The 26,071-nt window shown below is 37.6% G+C and overlaps 1 protein-coding gene across 2 annotated transcripts in view; it reads right to left on the bottom strand.

Annotated features, from left to right (window-relative positions):
• The window catches only part of LOC135101330 (dynein axonemal heavy chain 5-like), a 152,559-nt gene that overhangs the window by 47,354 nt on the left and 79,134 nt on the right, over positions 1-26,071 (bottom strand). The window contains exons 33-37 of one of the 2 annotated variants that reach the window (XM_064005175.1): positions 10,333-10,529; positions 10,060-10,245; positions 3,901-4,095; positions 1,146-1,244; positions 438-636 (exon numbers count right to left, since the gene is read on the bottom strand). In XM_064005175.1, the coding sequence (XP_063861245.1) occupies positions 438-636; positions 1,146-1,244; positions 3,901-4,095; positions 10,060-10,245; positions 10,333-10,529 (876 nt within the window). The remainder of the gene's footprint in view (positions 1-437; positions 637-1,145; positions 1,245-3,900; positions 4,096-10,059; positions 10,246-10,332; positions 10,530-26,071) is intronic. The other variant, XM_064005183.1, reaches the window with a different exon arrangement.

Genomic DNA, 26,071 nt, shown 5'->3' with positions numbered 1-26,071 from the left:
TAGCAACAAAGATTGTACCAGAACTAAAGGCTCTGCCATACAAGGAAAGACTCAATATAATTAAGGTCCTGACACAGGAAGAAAGAAGAGTGCGAAGAGATCTAAAAGCAGTGTACAGGATAGTGAATGAAGTGATGTTGAATAGAGAAGATTTGTATGTGTGGAATGAGAGAGAAACTAGAGGGCATGATAAGAAAATAAAGATGACCACTTGCAGGAGGGATGTGAAGAAATATATCTTGCCAAGCAGAAGCATAGAAGCATGGAATGGATTGGAAGAGGAAGTGATTTGTGCAAGAAACATCCATGATTCTAAGAGTAAAACTGGACATAAGTAGACATGGAGACAAGAGAGCATAAGTATAGCTCTTTTCCTGTATGTTACAACTAGGTAAATACACACACACACACACACACACACACACACACACACACACCATTCTCATCAACACGGTAGTCAAAGATGGAGTCATTAGGTCCTCTGGTGCACTCAGGTAGGTCTAGATGAGAGTGTTTGCTCTTCATGTGATCCTCGAGGCAAGCCCGGTCCACCAGCTCCAGCAGGGCACCCACACTCCACATCATGGCAAACACAAACAGGCGGTGGATGTGCTCCTGGATGGGTGCTTGCTGTGTCTGATGGGCAAACAGCCATTCATCAGTTTTTAGCATGATTTAGAAGCTGACCAAGATATACAAAAAATAAAGCCCATTCAGCTGATTCTCCCTCTTTATCTGTATCTACCAGGTTAGCAATCTCATATGTGGCAAAGATAAAACACTTGAAGAACTTGCAGTACTGATTGGTATAGTGTAAGTCAATGAATCTGGCAGTGTGATGCACTAGACAGCTTTTTCCTATCCTCAGAAAATTTTCCTCATTACTGTCCATGGAATAATTATTTAAATATCTCATGGGTCTCCTATTAAGTTTGTTTTTTGGTAGCAGATAATACATATATCAGGATTAAGTATGGTATGGGAAAGGCATATCCTAATCATCATGCAAACTGAATTCTTTGCCAATAACTTACTTCTAGTCAAGAGCTTTCATGAATAATGAAACAAGCACAAATCAACATAAATCTATATCTATATATTTTACTGTTCATATAAATACACCATAATGCACATAGTACACTCACTGGCTGTATTTCTTCAGTGTCTGGGTCATGATTCCGACGGCTGTGGTGGTGTTGGGGCACTGTTTCATCAGGCAGCAGGCCTTCCAGCACCTTGCTTGCCTGCACACACAGACACACACATGCATGAGACATCTGTTACAGACCTATATACCTGCTACTCCCTGCTCAATGACATGTAAATATATAATAGAAACACTTTTCTGCAACAGTTCATGTATAGTGGCATTAATCACCTCAATGAAAGGGCAATATGACATTAGAAGCTATATTCTTCAACAATTAAAAAGCCATTTAATACTCTCTTAAACTAAAATCAATGAAGGTCCTAATTCCAGCAGTGAATTAGGGACCTCATTTTCATGACATTTGTCCCAGTTGTCTATTTAGTACTAGTGCTCAATGCAACGTTCCTGAAGGCATGCCAAAATGCACAGTTTTGTGAGATAAAACTTTCATGGCATACATTTTAGTGTTCAAATGTACTTTCCCTCCTAATTAATTTCCTCTTGGGAGGTATCTATTCAGTATTCTGATCCACTGCATCAACATCTAAAGTTCATTATAGATGCTGGCTTCAAACTCCCATTCTTCTTAACCTATATTCTGGCCATGCACAAGACTACATGTGTGTGGTCTCAACCTCATCTAATCTTTTTAAACTAGGATTCAAAATGACCTTTTCTATCAAGTGGGAACAAATGAAACATAACAGACTAGGTTCTATTCAATCAGGTCATCATTGGATACAAGTTTAATGAGGTAGGATGAGGTTATGAACCATTATAGCACCCTAAAAATTGCACACAACCTTGGAATGCATCCAGTAACATGCCCTGACACCGTAACAAGTGCTGCAAACACCGTCTGACCTGACTGGTAAGATCTGATTGGTTTGAACAACATTCTTTCCCATTTCATCCCAACCTTCTCTTGAACTCTAATATCACAAGTTATTTCCCAATTCCTGTATTTAAATGAAAGGTTTGTGGTGAGGACTTCCAAGTGTGAAAGAATACATGTTAAAATTCCAAATTAAAAGTAACAAGGTATTAATAAGAATTCTGAACACATGATGCTAAAATACAGAAATCATTAGCCAATTTCAACTGCAAAATCTGTTATCTCTAATTAGGAATGTTATTATCTTCTTTAACCATAACACCTTTACCTCAAGACCAGTGCACAATATGCCTGAGTTTTATGTGAAGCTTCAATAGGGTCAATGCATACACAAGTGTCTTGAGTAAAGGCATCTATGATTACTATAAAAGGAAGATAACTGCTTTGTTACGTGTGATGGGAGATCTGGAGCCACAGTGATGAGGAAGGAGAGAGAGAGAGAGAGAGAGAGAGAGAGAGAGAGAGAGAGAGAGAGAGAGAGAGAGAGAGAGAGAGAGAGAGAGAGAGAGAGAGAGAGAGAGAGAGAGAGAGAGAGAGAGAGAGAGAGAGTACTACTTTCTACAAGGCAAAATGGAAGCAATGCTTCCAATGATTCACAGATGATGACTGAGCATTGTTGGGTCATACAAATATGGATTACACAGGCAACACTTGGATTACAACACCCAGTACAAAAATGCAAAAATAAAAAAAATAATAAAAACATACCAATATCCTGCCACAGCAAACAACAAACAACAATCACATTCCATGCAAGCATTACAGCTGCATTCCATCCAGTCAATGCCTAATGCTAAGATGACCAAACAATACTAGTGTTAAGATAAATGGCAATGTCAAGTTTTAGTCATTACATTCAGCATACACTATATATATATATATATATATATATATATATATATATATATATATATATATATATATATATATATATATATATATATATATATATATATATATATATATATATATATATATATATATATATAAAATGCATGTGTGTGTGTGTGTGTGTGTGTGTGTGTGTGTGTGCATCATATATGTATATATGCATGGTATGTGTGTATGTGTGTTTGTAAATAAATTATATGTATATATATATATATATATATATATATATATATATATATATATATATATATATATATATATATATATATATATAAACATTAAATATGTACATGAATATGGCATAATATTAATAAATTAGGGAATATCCAAATTTATCTACATGAGGTGACACAAGACACAACATCTGTGTTGACATGCTTGCTTTATGCTGCACCTGTTATGAGGCTTAGTCTAAGAATCCTACATTTAGTGTTACAGTGAGTTTTGGTATCATGACAACACTTACTGAGGTGGAAGCTACTGTTTGTAACACATTAAAATGTCAGCAGGAATTTAAGAGGGACTGTTATGAGGCATGTCATATAATTGTCCTGACAGTGTTTGTCAAGAGAAATACTTATGGTCCCATTTTTGCCAAGGGCTGTATTATTATGCCTCAAGCTGGAGCATTGTCCATGATTTTCAAGTTGCTTTTATTCTAAGATAAAGTACACAGACTCAGCGAGGACGGGCAGCTCTCTCTACAACGAAGCAGCTTTTTCTTCTTTGGGTATTCCATGTTTATAGACATTATTTATTGCAGACAACTTTACATCTTTATTTATACTTGGTTTATCCCCACCAGGACCCACATAACATAAGCTAAGTAGATATCTTGTCTGGCAGGCTGTGAGTGGGTCATGGCGGGGCCAGGGTTTAGGGGGAGTGTAGGTGTGGCAGGGTAGCGGTGAGGTGGTGTGGACTGACACCTGGCATGGCATGACACAACAACAAAGGGCAGCACCGAGTTTGCTTCATCATCATCCTCATCTTCATCAACGAGGGAGCGAGGTGTGTCGGTGGGGGTGAGGGTGTTGGTGGTGTCATCTGGTGTCCTGGTGCGTCCCCACACTGAAGAACGTCTCCGCCGCCGCTGCAGATAGGTGTCATCCTCCACATCATCTCCATTGGGCAGCTGACCCTCCAGGAGGCCAAGTGCCTGCCACCACCAGCCAAGTCGACATGAGGTCTGAGGCTCCATGTCCACTAGTGTGCACACGCAACCTACCAGTATCTTGAAAGCACTCACTTGATAACGCCTAAACAAATTACTGTTTATCAAAGGAACTCCATGTTGCATCTTGACAATGGTTACTCTTCACTGATGATGTGCAAGGCTGCAACAGGATAAGTCTAAACTTTGGGTAATTTACCAGAAGTCTTACCTAATAATTCTGAGCACTATCTCCATTTTACTAAAGCATAAGGACCAAAAGAACACATAACTAAACTGCTCAACAAGAACTGGGACAAAGACTGGCACAACACAACACTGAACACAAATACAGTGAGACAAAGAATAAACATAAATACACAAGCAAGTCAAAAAGTTCCTGGAAAATTATCAAGCTTTATGAGATATGAGATTAGATAAAATAAAACAGCTTTGTGGATCAAGCAGACATATTTTCTCAGTTTCTGTCTTGCTATGTAGATTTCAATGTGTTTTCAAAGAAATGTTCTTCTTACCTCATGTAAAGGAACATTTTGCAGTGATAGCTAACATCATGTTTGTCATCAAGGTGGAAAGGTAACCATAAAAAGTCATTGGGGGTTTATTGAGATCATTTAATCTAAAACTGATATTTACCAATGAATTAAGAAATTGAGACGTGTGCAAAATCTGGTGTAAGAAAATGGTTGAATTATGAATTTAAAATTTCTCAGAACTTTTGACTTACTATTGTATACAACTATGTATATGCTATTGATTAAAGCTATTAATGCGATAGATATGAGAAAACCCTAGACACAAAACTGTTTCTTATAAAGAGATCTGCATCATATATACCTACATTTAAATTTGTCTGTTTACCTTGCTTATATGTGGTCCAGAGCAATAAAAACCATTCTTTGTCTTCTATAGCAAGTGTATACACACACACACACACACACACCCAGCTGATCAGACACACCACAACAGCTCCAAGGATCTACCTAGGTTTGATTGTGCAGGGGACCAAGTTTTGAGTCCTGTCTCCACAATAGGGTCTTGTGTGAGGTGAGTGCAAGGGTAGGGGAAGTATTACTCGAGGAGTGGCCGAAAGGGAGGAATGAGAGAGTAATACAAGGTAAACACTGGCTTTCGGTGATATCAACAGGGAAGATGGCGGCTGCCATGAACCCAAATATTTATGAGGGCTTCAAGGATGAGGATCTCAGTGTAGTTCATACAAATAAACGAATGTGGAAAATTGAAGAAAATGTGAAAGCATGAGAAGAAATATGTAACTCAACAGTAATGATAAAGGTGTGGAGGGAAGAAAGAGAAGTGGGTGGTGACAATGTAAAAAAGATATCCAGCGATGTAATAGAGATGAAGAGGGAGATGGAAAGAGAAAAAGAAAACAAAAAAGAGATGATAAAAATAATGGACAAGAAGTACTGTGAAGAAATTTTAAAAAATAAAGGAAGAGAATGAAGAATTAAAGAAAACTTTGCAAGAGAAAGTGGTTAGGGTTGGAGAAGTGAAAGAGTTAGTGACATAGAGGAAGTCAAAAGTTGGAAAGAAGGAAGAGAACAATAACAAAAGGTGGACATGGAGGAGATAACAGGGCAACAGCAAGAGGAACACAATAAGGACATGGAAAAGCAAGTGATTAAAACAATAAAAAGAAAAAGTAATCTTGTGAAAGATATGGTACAGAGAAAGATGTGTGTGGTGGTATTTGGGGTCAAGGAGAAGAACCTACCCATGAAAATTGCTAGGGTGAAAGATATGAAAAGGGCTAAGGAAATTATAGAAGTGGTGGAGGAAAGAGAGGGGATAGTCAAACAAATTGAAGAGTTTTACAGGATCAGAAAGTATGACAAAAATGGAACAAGACCAATAAAAATATGATTCATGTTACAAACAGCAGTGGAACATGTCTTGCAAAGAACAGAAAAAATTGGCAAAAGTAGAAGGAATGAAGGAAATATGGATAAAAAGAGACATGAGTGGAGAAGAGAGAAGTAAACTGAAAGAACTGAGAGTAGAGGCCCAGTCAAAAAACGAGGAGAGAACACAGGAAAAAGTGAGAAGATTCACCTGGAAAGTTGTGGACAAGAAAGTGATGAAATGGTGGCACAGAGATGCCATTCAAGATCACCAAGTAGAAGTTTAAAGATTATGTATACTAATATAGATGGTTTGGTGTCAAGCCTATTTGAACTTAAAGACTACTTAAAGAACAATAAACCAGATGTGGTATGTTTAACAGAAACCAAACTAAAAGAGGAAATAAAGTTGGGATTTACAAAGGAAGGATATAGCACATGGAGGAGAGACAAAAGGAAAGGGAGGAGGAGGAGTGATGATATTAGTAAAAGAGGATATTGTTGTTGAAGAAGTGGAATATGGTGATGGAATGGCAGAAACATTGAGTGTTGTGATTAAGATCAAAGGAAATGAAAAAAGGAAAATCATTGTGACATACATACCACCAAAAAACTAATGCAAGGGAGACTAACAAATTTAAAACTATGCAACTAGAAACAAAAAATAGTATAGAAGAAATGATAAGGAAAAGTAACAAAGTGCTCTTAGTAGGTGACTTCAACACTAAAAGAATTAACTGGGAGGAGATGGAAGTGAAAGAAAAATGTCGGTTCATGAAGCGAGGAACTTATGCATACCATGATGGTGAATGCAATGAAACAATGGGTGAATGAGCCTACAAGATGCTGAGGAGAAGAAGAACCATCACAGTTGGATTTAATATTCACAAAAACCCCAGAAAGTAGACCAAATATACATTGCTTGAGTCAATGGGAAGAAGCAATCATGTGATAATAGAAATAGTACTACAGGAGGAAACAGTGTTGCACAGAAATGAACAAGTTAGAAATGGGAGACAACTATGCTAAGGTAAACTTTGCAGAACTTAATACATTTTATGGAAAAATTAATTTGAAAGAGCTATTTGAAGGTAAAGTAGTGCAAGAAAAATATGAGATATTTTTGAGCAAGAATAGAAAGGGGGTGCAACAGTTTGTGCCAAGTTATAAAGTGAAAATTGGGAAGCATGAATGGTATAATGCCAGGTGTGTAGAAGGAAAACAGAAAAAGGTCAGGGCATGGAAGAAAATGATAAGACAACTGAACAGAAATACTAGAGAAAATACAGAAAGGCAAGGAATTAATATAGTATAATAAAAAGAGAAGAAACTCTGAAAGTGACATAGTAAGAAAATGCAAGGAAGAACCCAAACTCTTTTACAGATACATAAATAGGAAAATTAAATATAATGATGGCATAAACAAGTTTAAAAGGGAAGGAAGAATTTATGAAACTACTGAGGAAATGAGTGAACTAATGAATGAGTTTTCAATCTATGTTTACAAAGGAAACTGAATTTGTGGCACATAAAGTGGTATCACAGAATGAGGGAATACAGGAGATACAAGTAAAGAGACAAGAAATTAAGAAACTGCTGGAAGAGCTGGATGTTAGAAAAGCTATGGGACCAGATCAAGTAAATGCATGGATATTGAAAGAATAAAAAGAACAAATGGAGGAACTCATATGGGATATAATTAAAAGCTCAATGAAAGAAGGAAAAGTACCAAGGGAATGGAAAAGAGCTAACATAGTGCCATTATACAAAGGGGGAAATAAAATGGAACCATTAAATTATACACCAGTGTCATTGACAAGTATTGTAAGCAAGCTTTATGAAATAGTATTTAAAGACAGATGGGTGGAATATGTAGAAGACGAAAAGATAATTATAGAAAAGCAATTTGGATTCAAGAAAGGGAGATCCTGTATCACAAACCTACTGAGCTTCTATACGAGAGTAATAGGTGGAATGCAAGAGAGGGATGGATGGGTTGATGTGGTATACCTGGATCTCTAAAAAAGTATTCGATAAAGTTCCCCACAAGAGACTTATGTGGGAACAAGATAGTGGAGGAGGATTAAAGGGAGCAACATTGAGATGGATGGAGGATTAGTTACAAGGGAGGGAAATGAGAACACTAATGAGAGACACTAATTCAAGTTGGTACAAAGTGACAAGTGGGGGTACCACAAGGATCTGTGTTGGCACCTATTATGTTTCAAATATATGTAAATGATATGACAGAGGATCTAAATAGTTATATAAACATGTTTGCTGATGATACAAAAATAATGAAAATAATAAAGAATGAAAATAACTACAAAGAGTTGCAAAAGTATATTAACAAGATACATGCATGGATCCAAAGACAGAAACCAAAATTTAATGTCAGAAAATGCCACATGTTGGAAATAGGATAAAGTAAAAAAGAGGCCTTCATGGAAATACAAAAAGGGATGAGAAATAATAACAAAAAGTAATGTAGAAAAAGATTTGGAAGTAATGATGCAGGACATACTATCACCTGAAAGACACATAAACAGGATATTTGGGTCTACATACAGCTTGTTAACAGTCATTAAGGTGGCATTTAACTATTTAGATAAAGAAATGATGAAGAAATTAATAACAAGCATGATACGACCTAAACTGGAATATGCAACAGTGGTTTGGGGTCCACAAAGAAAAAAGATATATGGAAACTGGAAAGAATACAGAGGATAAAGACAAAGATGGCACCAGAATTAAAAGACTTAAGCTATGAAGAAAGACTTGAAGAGATGGGTTTATCAACACTACAGGAGAGAAGAGGAGACCTGATAACAATGTAAAAATTAGTAAACAATATAGAAAGAATAGACAAAAATAACTTGGTAACACAGATGGAGGAGGGAGAGAGATGGATGAGGGGGAATGAGAAAAAAATATAGGAGAATGGATGTTCAAGCAACATCAAGAAATGCAGCTTCCTGTATAGAACTATTGAAATCTGGAATGATTTGAAGGAAGAGGTGGTTGTGGAAAAGAGTGTACACATATTTAAAGAGAAACTGGATAAATATGGTTATGGAGACAGGAGAAAATGCACTTTGGCTGTACAATACAACTAGGTAAACACACACACACACACACACACACACACACACACACACACACATACTATACCTGTAAATGCCAAAACTGTCAATGCTTTTAAGACCAAACTAAATAGATATAGAGATGGGATACTATGAGATTACTCCCCTCCCATAAACCACAACTAGGTAAATACAACTAAGTAAATACACACATAAAGACAAAATTCCACTTTTGAAAGGCAGCAAGATCACAGTTCCTCAACTTATCACTGTATCTCTTCTCTACTAGATGAACAGGACACAAGCTCATGCAATGGTTTTATAGTACCTGGCCCAGGAACTGCATCCCTGACCTGCTTACTGTGGGTCAAACCTACTATCTACATCATCAGCCCATCCAGTACTAGTTCAGCCTACTTGTGGAAGTAACAGATGGCAATGGGCTACCTTTGTCCCCAGGCTTCCTTGTGTTGGGTTGCATTCTCGTACCTCTCATGATAAAGTAATACTCATAAATATATTAGATATAAATCTGATTACATCTACATTAAAGTAGTATTTTACTGATGCTCTCAATCTCAGCAATTTCTTGCTTGTAAGGTGCTTATTACTAACTCGCATCCCCATATATAACAAAGGTGAAAAATGTTTTATAGTAAAAGTAGAAGCATCATCCTATCTTGCAGCTCATGCATAAAAAGTTCCTAAAGTTATTACCTTTCTTTTCACCTATTTCATTGATCTCTTAGCATGATGAGAAGAAAAGTTGGTTATACACACAATGGACATGATCTGCCTCACATCTCATACAAACTACTGTGCTTACTTATTCTGTGTTTGGTCAATCTTTTAACTGAGGTCTCCTGACCATGGTTATTTTCATATTCACTAAAAAAATACTGATTATTTTCAATATCGCACCTACATACAAAATTACTAGCTCCCTTTATTATTCAACACCTAGTTGCTTTCCTCATTAACAGACAGCCTTCACAATTCACCTGAGTAATGATGTTGACCTCCAATACTGGCAAACAGAAGCGCACATTCTGCTTCGCCCATGTGAAGAGTGAAGGAAAAGTTTTGGAGAAAAGCTCAGTGAGGACTCCTTGTTCATGGTGGGGCCGTGTTCTTAGCCAAGCCTGAAGCAAAGGCTGCCAGTCCAACCCTGATGAGCTCATGTATACCTGTGGAAAGAAATTCATCAGTGGCCTTGATCCCACACCAAAGGGGACATGGGCACAGCATAACTCAAAATAATGTATGTAACTTACCATGCCATTCCTAGAGACAGTGGCTGGGGAAGCATTGTCAATGTTGGAGGGTTCAAAGATGACCTTGCAGGTGGGAGACATAGGGATACGATCCCCATTAGCAAGTGTCAAAGTGCGGTTGTCATCCAGGACTGAGTTGAGATTCTCAATCCATATGGCATCAACAGGACCATCCAGCACCAGCCACACATGTTCCCCTGCAGTGATGGATAACAGGCAAACCATCAGGGTGTGGAGGAGAGGCTATGTTGCCTGGATATCACTGGAACTAACACTTCCAAGATTCTATACAAGAGGCAAAACATCAGAGTTGAGGGAAGGGGTTGTGTTGACTGGATCTCATTGGCACCAACACTTCAAAGATTCTATACAACAAGCAATACATCAAGGAGGAAGAGGGGTTGTGTTGGTTGGATATCACTAGAACCAACACTTCAAAGATTCTATACAACAACAAGGCAAACACAATATTGAAAAATGCAAATGGTGGTCTGAAATTTTGTGCCAAATCTTTGCTTCATTAAAATCTAATCTAAAATCAGTAAAAAAAAAAACTTTGCAGCTGTTATAAGACTGCCTTTAGTCAATAATTTCTGTGTAAAAGTTCATTAGTGCAATAAATGATCAGACTTTTCATTCTAGAATGTCCTCTTTGGAGTTTTTTACTGTACTGGTTCTTAGCAAAATTCACTAGGCCTTTCATCATAATATATATATATATATATATATATATATATATATATATATATATATATATATATATATATATATATATATATATATATATATATATATAGTAGAACCTCCGTTCTTGAACTTAACTCGTTCCTGAATGCTGTTTGGAATCTGAAATGTTAAAGAAACAAAAATATTTTCCCCAAAGGAATCAATGTAAATGGATTAATCTGTTTCCAGACATCAGTCTACTCTGTCTTTGCAGCTTATGACAGATGATCCCACAGCCAAGATGGCTGCTTCACAACATCCCCAGCTTACAAATTATTTATCCAGAAAGGATGTAATGAATGAACTTAGTGACACAGAACTCATCAGATACTATTTAGACCGTGTAGGTATTCTCTTGATCACCGATCTAGTGAGGGAAACCTTACAGAATGACAAAGAGAGGAGCAACCCACTTAGCACCAAAATAAAGGTGATCATAACACTTAAACATCTTGCTGCTGGGAAAAGCAACAGGAAAAAATGCAGTTGTGCAGTAGTGATGGCGTTGGGGGTCACTGAGAGAGCCACAGGTGGCTCGGGATTACTCCTGAGTGCCGAAAACTATTTGTTTACCTTGAGGCTTTTCAACGGGATCACACTTACCTTACTTCAAAGGTTGAATTAGTGTCTTACACTCAGTGTTTCTCTTTCAAATATATATAAAAAATTAAGTAAATATTTATAGAAATTATAAATTAGTAATAAACAGCAGCTTTTGTTATGTCTTTTAATATTTGAAATAAATAACTTCATTCTAGAACCAAATTATGGTACTGCAACCAAAGCAAAATTTTGTTTGAAAACTGATTTGTTCGAAAAGGGAGGGGTTTGGTAACCGAGGTTCCACTTTTATGTGTGTGTGTGTGCTTATGCTGTCACCCTTTCTTCTCCATTGGGCTCCTCCGATCACAATCTCATATCTTTATCTTGTCCTATCACTCCAATCCCTCCTCAGGATCCCCCTAAGCGAAGGTGCCTCTGGCGTTTTGCCTCTGCTAGTTGGGGGACCTGAGGCGGTATTTTGCTGATTTTCCTTGGAATGACTACTGCTTCCGTGTCAGAAACCCGTCTTTGTGTGCTGAGCGCATAACAGAGGTGATAGTGTCTGGCATGGAGGCGTACATTCCTCACTCTTTTTCTCGTCCTAAACCTTCTAAACCTTGGTTTAACACAGCTTGTTCTCGTGCTATACATGATAGAGAGGTGGCCCACAAAAGGTACTTAAGCCTTCCTTCACCAGAATCTCATGCACTTTATATTTCTGCCCGGAACCATGCCAAGTCTGTTCTCCAACTAGCCAAAAACTCCTTCATTAACAGAAAATGTCAAAACCTTTCAAGATCTAACTCCCCTCGTGATTTCTGGCATCTAGCCAAAAATATCTCCAATAACTTTGCTTCTTCTTCTTTCCCTCCTCTACTTCAACCAGATGGCACCACTGCTATCACATCTATTTCTAAAGCTGAACTCTTTGCTCAAACCTTTGCTAAAAACTCTACCTTGGACGATTCTGGGCTTGTTCCTCCCTCTCCTCCACCCTCTGACTACTTCATGCCTCGTATTAAAATTCTTCGTAATGATGTTTTCCATGCCCTCGCTGGCCTAAACCCTCAGAAGGCTTATGGACCTGATGGGGTCCCTCCTATTGTTCTCCGAAACTGTGCCTCCGTGCTTGCACCTTGCCTAGTCAAACTCTTTCAGCTCTGTCTGTCAACATCTACCTTTCCTTCTTGCTGGAAGTTTGCCTACATTCAACCTGTTCCTAAAAAGGGTGACCGCTCTAGTCCCTCAAACTACCGTCCTATTGCTTTAATTTCCTGCTTATCTAAAGTTTTTGAATCTATCCTCAACAGGAAGATTCTTAAACATCTATCACTTCACAACCTTCTATCTGATCGCCAGTATGGGTTCCGTCAAGGCCGCTCTACTGGTGATCTTCTGGCTTTCCTTACTGAGTCTTGGTCATCCTCTTTTAGAGACTTTGGTGAAACTTTTGCTGTTGCCTTGGACTTATCAAAAGCCTTTGATAGAGTCTGGCACAAAGCTTTGATTTCCAAACTACCCTCCTACGGTTTCTATCCTTCTCTCTGTAACTTCATCTCAAGTTTCCTTTCTGACCGTTCTATTGCTGCTGTGGTAGACGGTCACTGTTCTTCTCCTAAATCTATTAACAGTGGTGTTCCTCAGGGTTCTGTCCTGTCACCCACTCTCTTCTTATTATTCATTAATGATCTTCTAAACCAAACTTCTTGTCCTATCCACTCCTATGCTGATGATACCACCCTGCACTTTTCCACGTCTTTTCATAGACGTCCAACCCTTCAGGAGGTAAACATATCACGCAGGGAAGCCACAGAACGCCTGACTTCTGATCTTTCTAAAATTTCTGATTGGGGCAGAGCAAACTTGGTATTGTTCAATGCCTCAAAAACTCAATTCCTCCATCTATCAACTCGACACAATCTTCCAGACAACTATCCCCTCTTCTTCAATGACACTCAACTGTCCCCCTCTTCTACACTGAACATCCTCGGTCTGTCCTTTACTTATAATCTGAACTGGAAACTTCACATCTCATCTCTAGCTAAAACAGCTTCTATGAAGTTAGGTGTTCTGAGACGTCTCCGCCAGTTTTTCTCACCCCCCCAGCTACTAACTCTGTACAAGGGCCTTATCCGTCCATGTATGGAGTATGCTTCACATGTCTGGGGGGGGTTCCACTCATACTGCTGTTCTAGACAGGGTGGAATCAAAAGCTTTTCGTCTCATCAACTCCTCTCCTCTAACTGACTGTCTTCAGCCTCTCTCTCACCGCCGCAATGTTGCATCTCTTGCTGTCTTCTACCGCTATTTTCATGCTAACTGCTCTTCTGATCTTGCTAACTGCATGCCTCCCCTCCTTCCGCGGCCTCGCTGCACAAGACTTTCTTCTTTCTCTCACTCCTATTCTGTCCACCTCTCTAACGCAAGAGTTAACCAGTATTCTCAATCATTCATCCCTTTCTCTGGTAAACTCTGGAACTCCTTGCCTGCTTCTGTATTTCCACCTTCCTATGACTTGAATTCCTTCAAGAGGGAGGTTTCAAGACACTTATCCACCAATTTTTGACCACTGCTTTGACCCTTTTAGGGACTGGCATTTCAGTGGGCATTTTTTTTATTAGATTTTTGTTGCCCTTGGCCAGTATCCTTCCTACATAAAAAAAAAAAAAAAAAATATATATATATATATATATATATATATACTCGTATATATATATATATATATATATATATATATATATATATATATATATATATATATATATATATATATATATATATATATATATATATATATATATATATATATATATATATATATATATAGTGCTTCTAAGATGGGGAGACGCCTGGTGTCTGGGCATGTAGTTAGGATCTCCGTTTTATCTACTAGCATTCCTCTTGTGATGTTTATGTTATGCTTCTCCTTCAGATGTTTCTTGGGTGCTTCTGTTGCGAGGTGGAAAGTTAGTCGTTGGGAGAGTCTTGTTGTCGTCATGCCAACATAGGTGGAGGGAAGGACTTCACAGTTTCCTTGGTTACACGTAAACCTATATATGACGTGTAACCAAGGAAACTGTGAAGTCCTTCCCTCCCTTCCCTTCCCCATCTTAGAAGCACTATATATAAAAGAGACAAACCCTACATTAAATCAACAATCCGAAGACCTATAAGCATTACCAAGCATGCAAAGACCCAGCTTAGATAGCAGCCCAGCACAGCCCGCGACAGCTGTCAGCCAATCAGAGACCAGGACGCGCAGCGGGGTGACAAGCCTACCGGTATAAATACACCCCAGCAATCAGCTTGAGCCATTCTCTCCGACACCCTCAACACGGATAGACCTTCGCTACTGAAGAAGGGTCAAGGACCTGAAATCGCGATCTAGCGAAAATGACTAGCTTCGGCGAAGTCATACAGCCAATTAAAAAGAATATAAGACAATCATAAGATATAAGGAAAATATCTTAAGAAAAATAATAAATGCTCAACTAGCTATCACATTCAATGAGATATATATATATATATATATATATATATATATATATATATATATATATATATATATATATATATATATATATATATATATATATACAGTAAAATCCCTCTTATCCAGCATCAACGGGACCGCCGACATGCTGGATACTTGAATATTGCCGGATACTTGAATAGAAGTGAAATTATGTCCACAATCACCACCCTACACTCACGAATCTAACCATAACAAAGATCAGCTGATCTTAATCAGCAGCTGATCTGATCAGCTGCTTAAGTATAAGCACAACACGCTTCCTCTTTTCTACAACTTTAGGCATGATGAAGGCATCAGGCGATAAACAGTACACATGCGGGACTGAGTCACTGAGTAAACACAGTGCAGTGGGCCGCGGGTGGCGTGAAGCAGTGCGCTCTGGTGGCAAGGGGACTAAGTATGCCTTGCGCGGGAATTTTAATCGATTTTATGAGTACACATTGATTTTTTATTGATATTAAGGCTCGGGGAAAAATGTGCCGGATACTTGAAGCTGCCGGATACTCGAATGCCGGATGAGAGGGATTTTACTGTATATATATATGACGCACTGGAGTATAAGATGCATCTATAATTTGGCAGGAGATATTCAGAGAAAATAAAATAAGCCCCACTTCTTCCTGAAACTTCATAGCCCACCCCTCAATCAGGCATTATTCCAAGTTACAGCTCAAAACAAACACAGAAAAGCAGAAAATATCATACCTTTTTATAAGTGATCATTACAGCTGCTGAATCATTATGACTATAATACTACCTTATATTACTTTCTGCCTTTCTCATTGTTCAAGATGTTCCACTACTGGCTGAAGAGTTACAGTGCTCCTACCCCAAGCAGCTGTCGACTTGAAATTGTAAACAACACTCCTTGTGCATGTTAGGGTCTCTGATCTTTTTTTTTTTTATTATGTAGGAGGGACACTGGCCAAGGAGAGAGAGAGAGAGAGAGAGAGAGAGAGAGAGAGAGAGAGAGAGAGAGAGAGAGAGAGAGAGAGAGAGAGAGAGAGAGAGAGAGAGAGAGAGAGAGAGAGAGAGAGAGAGAGAGAGAGAGAGAGAGAGAGAGAGAGAGAGAGAGAACCCACTGGGATGCCAGTCCCAGAAAAGGGTCCAAAGTGGTAGTCAAAAATTGAAGGATAAGTGTCTTGAAACCTCCTTCCTGAAGGAATTCAAGTCATAGGAAGGTGGAAATAGAGAAACAGGCAGGGTGTTCCAGAGTTTACCAGAGAAAGGGATGAATGATTGAGAATACCGCTTAACTCTTGTATTAGGGAGATGGACAGAATAGGGGTGAGAGAAAGAAGAAAGTCTTGTGGAGTGAGGCTGTAGGAGAAGGGGAGGCATGCAGTTAGCAAGATCAGAGGAGCAGTTAGCATGAAAATAGTGGCAAAAGACAGCTAGAGATGCAACATTGTGGTGATGAGAGAGAGGCTGAAGACAGTCAGTTAGAGGAAAGGAGTTGATGAGACGAAAAGCTTTTGATTCTACCCTGTCTAGAAGAGTGTTATGAGTGGAAACCCCCCAGAAAAACTGGCAGAGACGTCTCAGAACGGCTAACTTCATAGAAGCTGTTTTAGCTAGAGATGAGATGTGAAGCTTCCAGTTCAGATTATAAGTAAAGGACAGACCAAGGATGTTCAATGTAGAAGAGGGGTACAGTTGAGTGTCATTGAAGAAGAGGGGATAGTTGTCTGGAAGCCTGTGTCAAGTTGATAGATGGAGGAATCGAGCTTTAGAGGCAATGAAAAATACCAAATTTGCTCTGCCCCAATCAGAAATTTTAGAAAGATCAGAAGTCAGGCATTTAGAAGTCAGGCTTCCCTGTGTGAAATGTTTACTTCCTGAAGGGTTGGATGTCTATGAAAAGACGTGGAAAAGTGCAGGGTGGTATCATCAGTGTCGGAGTGGATAGGACAAGAAGTTTGGTTTAGAAGGTCACCGATGAATAATAAGAAGAGAGTGGGTGACAGGACAGAACCCTGAGGAACACCACTGTTAACAGATTTAGGAGAAGAACAGTGACTGTCTACCATGCAGCAATAGAACAGTCAGAAAGGAAACTTGAGACAAAGTTACAGAGAGAAGGATAGAAGCCATAGGAGGGCAGTTTGGAAATCAAAGCTTTGTGCCAGACTCTATCAAAAGCTTTTGATATGTCCAAAGCAACAGCAAAAGTTTCACCAAAATCTCTAAAAGAGGATGACTAAGACTCCGTAAGGAAAGCCAGAAGATCACCAGTAGAGCGGCCTTGACCGAACCCATACTGGCGATCAGATAGAAGGTTGTGAAGTGATAGATGTTTAAGAATCTTCCTGTTGAGGATAGATTAAAAACTTTAGATAGGCAGGAAACTAAAGCAATAGGACAGTAGTTTGAAGGATTAGAATGGTCAGCCTTTTTAGGAACAGGCTGAATATAGACAAACTTCCAACAAGGAAAAATAGATGTTGACAGACAGAGCTGAAAGAGTTTGACTAAGCAAGGTGCAAGCACGGAGGCACAGTTTCAGAGAACAATAGGAGGGACCCCATCAGGTCCATAAGCCTTCCAAGGGTTTAGGCCAGCGAGGGCATGGAAAACATCATTGTGAAAAATTTTAATAGGTAGCATGAGGTAGTCAGAGGGAGGAGGAGAGGGAGGAATAAGCCCTGAATCGTCCAAGGTAGAGTTTTTAGCAAAGGTTTGAGTGAAAAGTTCAGCTTTAGAAATAGGTGTGATAGCAGTGGTGCCATCTGGTTGAAATAAAGGAGGGAAAGAAGAAGAAGCAAAGTTATTGGAGATATTTTTGGCTAGATGCCAGAAGTCACGAGAGGAGTTAGATCTTGAAAGATTTTGACACTTTCTGTTAATGAAGGAGTTTTTGGCTAGTTGGAGAACAGACTTGGCATGGTTCTGGGCAGAAATATAAAGTGCATGAGATTCTGGTGATGGAAGACTTAAGTACCTTTTGAGGGCTACCTCTCTATCATGTATAGCACGAGAACAAGCTGTGTTAAACCAAGCATTGGAAGGTATAGGTTAAGAAAAAGAGTGAGGAATGTACACCTCCATGCCAGACACTTTCACCTCTGTTATGAGCTCAGCACGCAAAGACTGGTCTCTGACATGGAAGCAGTAGTCATTCCAAGGAAAATCAGCAAAATACCTCCTCAGGTCCCCCCAACTAGCAGAGGCAAAATGCCAGAGGCACCTTTGCTTAGGGGGATCCAGAGGAGGGACTGGAGCAATAGGACAAGATACAGATATGAGACTGTGGTTGGAGGAGCCCAACAGACAAGAGAGGGTGACAGCATAAGCAGAAGGATTAGAGGTCAGGAAAAGGTCAAGAATGTTGGGCGTATCTCCAAGATGGTCAGGAATACGAGTAGGGTGTTGCACCAATTGCTCTAGGTCGTGGAGGATAGCAAAGTTGAAGGCTAGTTCACCAGGGTAGTCAGTGAAAGGAGAGGAAAGCCAAAGCTGGTGTTGAACATTGAAGTTTCCAAGAATGGAGATCTCTGTAAAAGGGAACAGAGTCAGAAAGTGCTCAAATTATAAAGTTAAGTAATCAAAGATTTTCTTATAGTCAGAGGAGTTAGGTGAGAGGTATACAGCACAGATAAATTTAGTTTGAGAGTCACTCTGTAGTCGTAGCCAGATGGTGAAAAACTCAGAAGATTCAAGAGCATGGGCACGAGAGCAGGTTAAGTCGTTGAGCACATAAATGCAACATCCAGCTTTGGATTGAAAATGAGTATAGAGAAAGTAGGAGGGAACAGAAAAGGAGCTACTGTCAGTTGCCTCAGACACCTGAGTTTCAGTGAGAAAAAGAAGATGAGGTTTAGAAGAGGAGAGGTGGTGTTCTACATATTGAAAATTAGATCTTAGACCACGAATGTTACAGAATTTAATGAAGAAAAAGTTGAGGGGGGTGTCAAGACACTTAGGGTCGTCATCAGAAGGGCAGTCTGACCTGGGGACATTTGTGGTCCCCTCTGCAGATGGGGACTCCGAGGCTGGTGTAGGAATCGCCATGAATTTTGAAATTTTGAGTGAAGGGTGTGTGTGTTATTAGGTGCTTGTAGTTTTGTGTGGAGGAAGAGAGTTGTCTTTAGAGGGTAGGCTGTGACTGCCCCCTTGTGTTGTGAGACACAAAGGGAGACGTTCAGTGAGGTCACAGCTGGGTTTAATGATAAGTTCACAACAACCCCCTGATCCAGTGCTTTAGACCTCACTGGGAGTAATTGTCATTTCAGCAGGTGCCTCCTGCCCAAACTTGATGTTACAATTTGTGCTTGCAGCTGTGTTTCGGGGTAAGTGCACGAAGCGTAACCCGCTAAAGCCACTTTCTTGACACAAATTATGGCTATGACTTCAGCATAAAGCTATTCATTACCTTAATAAATTACCATGAATTTTATTCATATAAGGTAAGGCCATCAAGTGATGTGTTTTAGAGTTACAGAAATCAGCTTGTATGTTTTAACATTAATTTGGTTCATAATCATTATCTAGTAATTTTTAGCACTATTTTGATTTATAATCATTATCTAATAATATATAAACATATATGTTTCATTCTGGGGTCAAATAGTGGCGTTTGGGTTTTACTTTAGTACCGGTAACCCTAACCCATAGGTTTACCCAAACCTAACAATTGGGGTATAAGATAAAAAGTGATTTTTAAAGCATTTTTTTGGGAAAAAAAAGTGAGTCTTACATAGTATAGCAGAGAATATGGTGTGTGTGTGTGTGTGTGTGTGTGTGTGTGTGTGTATATATATATATATATATATATATATATATATATATATATATATATATATATATATATATATATATATATATATATATATATATATATATATATATATATATATATATATATATATATATATATATATATATATATATATATATATATATATATATATATATATATAATTTTATTGAATATAGGTCAACTCCTCTCCTGATTTCTTGCCAGAAATTTGATAATTTATGGTATACCTTGTATATAGGTCAACTGGCTATATGAGAGGCAGCAACCTCTAACATCTACCTAATGAAACAAACTGCTTAACCTTGGCGTGCTATGCTGGTAATGGAATGACAAGTTACATCTGCTAATTGAATTCAGTATAGGCAGTGGTCCAATAGAAAATAGGAATGAAGTTTACAAGAATGGGAGATATAATTACAGGAAAAGCAGATTTTATCAGGTTGAGGGAATATTTTGCAGAGGCTAAATGGAAACAACTGTTCACGGCAAGTAATACGCAGGAAAAATTGGATATATTCATGGAAATTTATAATGAAGGGGGTCAGTAGATATGTACCGAAGATCAAAATAAAGGAAGTGAAAAAGAAAAAAAGACTGGTTTAATACGAGATGTATAATGGCAAGAAAAGAAAAAGAAGCAGTGTGGAGTAGATGGAGAAAAAAAAGGAGGAAGTGAGAAATGGGAAGAATTCAAGAAGGCAAGAAATGAATATATCAGAATCCTGAGAGATGAGGAAAGGAATTATGAGAAAGATATATTTAACAAATGCAAAGATGAGCCAAAGTTATTCTTCAGATATGTAAGTGGGAAGATGAAAAACAAGCAAACAATAGATAAATTAACAAAAGATGATGTTACATATGAAGATACATGGTTACAAGCGGAATTAATGAACAAGTGCTTCTAGTCAGTATTCACCAAAGAAAGCAAATTTGAAGGAGAAAGAGCATGGCACAGAGACAATGTGATGAGAGAGATACAGGTGGACATAAGTGAAATTAAGAAGATTATGAAAGATTTGCATGTAAGTAAGGGTCAAGTACTGGATAGAGTGTCCAGCTGGATACTTAAGGAATGTTGTGAACAACTGGCAGGAAGTATACACTAACATAGTATGTTCTTTTAAGGAAGGAAAAATCCCTCTAGACTGGGAGAGAGCCAATATTGTGCCCATTTTTAAAAGAGGTAATAAAGAAGATCCACTGATTTACAGACAAGTGTCCCTAACAAGTGTGGTGGTTAAAATAGTGGAAAGAATAGTTAAAAACAGGTGGATGGAATATTTAGAAGAAACACACACTGACTGACAGACAATTTGGTTTCAGAAGTGGAAGATTTTGTGTCATGAATTTAGTGAGCTTTTATAGTAGAGTAATTGATATAATTCAAGATAGAGAGGGTTGGGCAGAATGTGTTTATTTAGACCTAAAAAAAGCATTTGATAAGGTACCACAACAGAGACTGCTATGGAAAATTCAAAATATAGGGGGCTTGTAAGGCAACACACTGAATTGGATTACAGACTTCTTGAGGGACAGAGAAATGAGAACAGTAATAAAGGGGGAAAAATCAGAATGGTGTAGAGTTACAAATGGAGTACCACAGGGGACAGTCTTAGCCCCCGTAATGTTTCTGGTGTATGTCAACGATATGGTGGATGAGACTGACAGTTATATGTCTGTTTGCAGACGATGCAAAATTATTGAAAAGAGTGGAAAACAATATGGATTATGAAATATTACAGAAAGATCTAAATAAGATCTAAATGGAGTAAGAAATGGGAAATAGAATTCAATGCAAAGAAATGCAAGGTGATGGAATTAGGAAAAAGCAAAAGAAGACTGACAAGTTCCTACACCATGGGAGAAGTGGAAATTAAGAAAACCAAAGAAGAAAAAGATTTGGGAATTACAATAAGTGATAATTTATCACCCAAAAAACATGTAAACAAAATAGTTGGGGAAACCTATGAGTTACTAAGAAAGATGAAAGGGGCATTTGCTTACATGGATGAAGAGATGATGAAAAAGTTGATGGAATATGCGATTCGACCAAAACTGGAATATGCCACAATTGTTTGGTCACCCCATGATAAAAAGGAAATAAGGAAAATAGAAAGGATCCAAAGAGCTGCAACCAAATTGGTACCAAGTTTGATAGATTTAACCTATGAAGAAAGATTAAGGAGATTGAAGCTTCCATCATTACAAGACAGAAGAGAAAGAGGGGACATGATTACTATATACAGAGCTTTAAAGGGTAAGGATCAAGTTGACAGAGAAGACTTATTTGTGTGGGACTCAAGAGATACAAGAGGACATGGAGTGAAATTGAGGAAAACAGCAAGTAGAAGAGATATAAAAAAAATATGGTTTCCCAAACAGAGGCATAGAAATATAGAACAACTTAGATGAAACAGTGGTACAAGCAACAAATATTCATAAATTTAAAGTTAAGCTGAATGCTTATAGATATGGAGACAGGACAGCACGAGCACAGCTCTTTTCCTGTAAAACACAACTAGGTAAATACACACACACACACACACACACACACACACACACACACAGGTGAAGAAACACTGATCTTGAGGGAGAAGTTGTTACACTGGGCCTCTATTTGGAAGGCAAAACAAGATCTATGAAAATAAGACAAATCACAACAAGTAGCAGAAGAGATACTAGAAGGAACATCCAAACTAAGAGAAGGGGAAGACTGCAAAGATATATACATTAAGAAGAACAGAAATGAAGAATGGAAAAAATTGAAAGAAATGTATGAAGAGGTTAAAGAGGAAAATGAATCAAAAGCAGAAGAAAAAGAACTAAATTTTTGAGGAGACTTTTGGGAAACAGAGTGATGAAATGGTACATAAAGGTAAAGAAATACATGAAATTAAAATAGAGAAACAGTAAAAATGAAGCACTAAATATGATGTATACCAACATAAACAAATTGATACACAGAAAACTGGAATTACAAGCCTATTTAAAAGAGAAATTTGAAAGTGATGTGTTTAACGGAAACTATAACAATACTAAAAGAAGAAAACCAGATAGTCATTAACAAAAACTACAATATGTGGAGAAGAGACAGGATTGGCAAAGGAGGTGGAGGTGTAATGATAATGACAAGAAAACAGGTGAAGATAGAAATAGAGAAATATGGAGAAGGGAAAGCAGAATTAGTGAGTATTAACTTGGAAGACAATAAAGGAGAAAACTAATGGTAATTACAACCTATGTACTACCCAAAACAAATTCTCGAAACAAGGAAAAATACGACAAAATAATAGAGGATACCATTCAGTGCTTGAGTAAATTAATCAAAAGTGACTTTAATTGCAAAGAAGTAAATTGGGAAATGTTTGTAGGAGGAAGTGAGCATAGCTGGGCATGTTAATAAAAAAAAAAAAAAAAAAAAAAAAAAAAAAAAAAAAAAAAAAAAAAACACGAAAACTGATAAATCGATAATGATAACCTTATCGGTGATAACCAATAACTGGTAACTGGTGACAAATTTATCACCCGATAATTGATAACTGATAAATTGATAAATCCAAAATTCTAATTCTTGCAATAACGATATTGATATTTCAAATAAAAAATGATACATCCAAATCTTAATTTTCATTTTAATCTTAGAAAACATACAAAAACTAACTTCAAATTCAATGTTTATCCTATCTCTTCACTAATGAAAAGTAGTATATGGATAGTTCCAGATCTAACAAAGAAAGAAAGGGAACAAGACAGAGAACTCAGAAAAGAACTGCAAGAAAAGAGGGATGCTAGTGAGGAAGGATGGTATATCAGAAGGATAAAACTATATAGAAAGAATTTTTTGTAAACAAGAAAGACAGTGCCAAGCTAGAAATAAATTTGCTCAATGTACAAGGACTTACACAAGTGAAACAATGTGAGATAGAAAAGCTTTTTCAGAGAATACAATATTATGTCTTATGGAGACTCAACAGAAGTATATGTAAGTTAACATTTCGGATGATTTGAAATACATAGACTCAACTAAAGATGAGAAAGACAAGAAAGGAGGTGGTTCATGTGTTATGCCTAGGAAAAAGGACTTCTTAGTTACAGAAAAAGTGAACACCAAGCATAGTGATATACTGCAAGTGAAATGTTTATTGAAAAAGTACAGTTTTATGCTGTTACTCATATATAGGTCTACCAGTTATCAAGCAAGGAATAGAATTATAGAAATTGAAATAAATAATATATCAAATAAATTTGGAGAAGAACCACATATTTTTCTGGGTGACTTTAATGGTCATGTTGAATTTCTTGGGACACAAGAGATAAATACAAATGGTGAGAGTGCTAAACTGGATTGAAAACAGGAATTTGGTATTGTTAAATGGAGACCAAACTGGAGAAACTATTTGGGAAAGCCATGTCATGAAAAGTGCAACTGCCTTTGCAACGGTGAACGAAAGAATGTATAATAGGTTCATACACAGAATATAGATGAACATAAAGAAATGTATGACTTGCCTGACCACAGTATACCAAGTGTATTTATACAAATGAATATAGAAAAATGTAAATATAACAACAGAATGGAAGAAATTGCATATATGAAAATAACTGAGGACACTTTAAAGAACTATGTGTCAGAACTAGAAGGTGAGCTAAGAACAAACACTATACATGACACTGAAGCATTTAAAAATCTTATAAAACATGTATCAGAAAACCATATGAAAAGGAAAAAATTAGAAGAACTAAACAAGGAAAGAAAAAGGAAATAGAACCAATATGGATGACAATGGAGATAATGAAGGAAATAAACAAAAGACGAAACTATAACAAAGAAAAAGAAAACTTCAAAATAACACTGAACAATATAAGAAATATGAGACTTTATATAAAGAACAAAAAATGAAAGTGAAGAACATGATGAAAGAAGACATGTGGAAACATGAGGAAAAAGTAACTGAGCATAGAAATAGAAGATGAGGCTGGAACATGATGAAAAAGCTATGGGAGCACATCAAGAGGAAAAGTGAAAGAAAACAAAACAACTGTAATATACAAAGATGATGGAACACCAATAAAGACCAAAGACATGCTGGATAATATGAGTAGTTTCTGGAATACAGTCTAAAGACAAGGAGAAAATAGAATAGAAGATGTATGGAATGAAAACATTAGACGGATATATGAACAAACTCAAGAGAGAGATGGAAGAGGAGACACACAACCTAGTAATAAGAGAAAAACAGAATCCAATCAACTTAAAGACACCAACAACACTGAGAGATCATTTAGACATGGCCTACAAGTGTGAAATACAAGAGCCTAAACCAATGAAGAAAAATAAAGCAATAGTGACAAAGGAAGAAGTACAGAAACAACTTGCTAAAACAAAGAAAGGTAAAGCATCAGGCCCAGATAAATTGAAACCAAATTTATATGAGGCACTAAACACAAGTGAAATCTATGTTAACAAGCTGGTAGAATACTTCAACATTATAATTGAAGAGAAATAATAATAGAAAGTTGGAAAGAGACTAACACAACCTTAATACCCAAGAAGAACAAACCAACAACAGCTGATTTAAGACCAATAGCACTGGGAAATTCATCATATAAACTATTTATGGGTATTATAAGGCAAAATATTGAGAATCATGTTAGAGAAGCTGGACTAAAAAGGGATCTACAGGCAAAGGAGGAGGCAGTAGACACCTGCTGAAACGATAATTACTCCCAGTGAGGTCTAAAGCACTGTTCAGGGGGTGCTGTGAACTTATCATAAACCCAGCTGTGACCTCACTGAATGTTTCCCTTTGTGTCTCACAACACAAGGGGGCAGTCACAGCCTGCCCTCTAAAGACAACTCTCTTCCTCCCCACAAAACTACAAGCACCTAACAACACACACACACCCTTCACTCAATAATTTTAAAATCATCATGGCGACTCCTACACCAGCCTCGGAGTACCCATTTGGGGAGGGGACGATAAATGTCCCCAGGTCAGACTGCCTTTCTGTCGACGACCCTAAGTGTCTTGACACCCCCCTCAACTTTTTCTTCATTAACTTCTGCAACATTTCGCAGTCTAAGGTCTAATTTTCAATCTGTAGAACACTGCCTCTCCTCTTCTAAACCTCATCTTCTTTTCCTCACTGAAACTCAGGTGTCTGAGGCAAAT

This window comes from Scylla paramamosain, chromosome 1, assembly GCF_035594125.1.
Source record: "Scylla paramamosain isolate STU-SP2022 chromosome 1, ASM3559412v1, whole genome shotgun sequence".
Lineage (NCBI taxonomy): Eukaryota > Metazoa > Arthropoda > Malacostraca > Decapoda > Portunidae > Scylla > Scylla paramamosain.
This window is presented reverse-complemented; position numbering and strand designations above follow the sequence as displayed.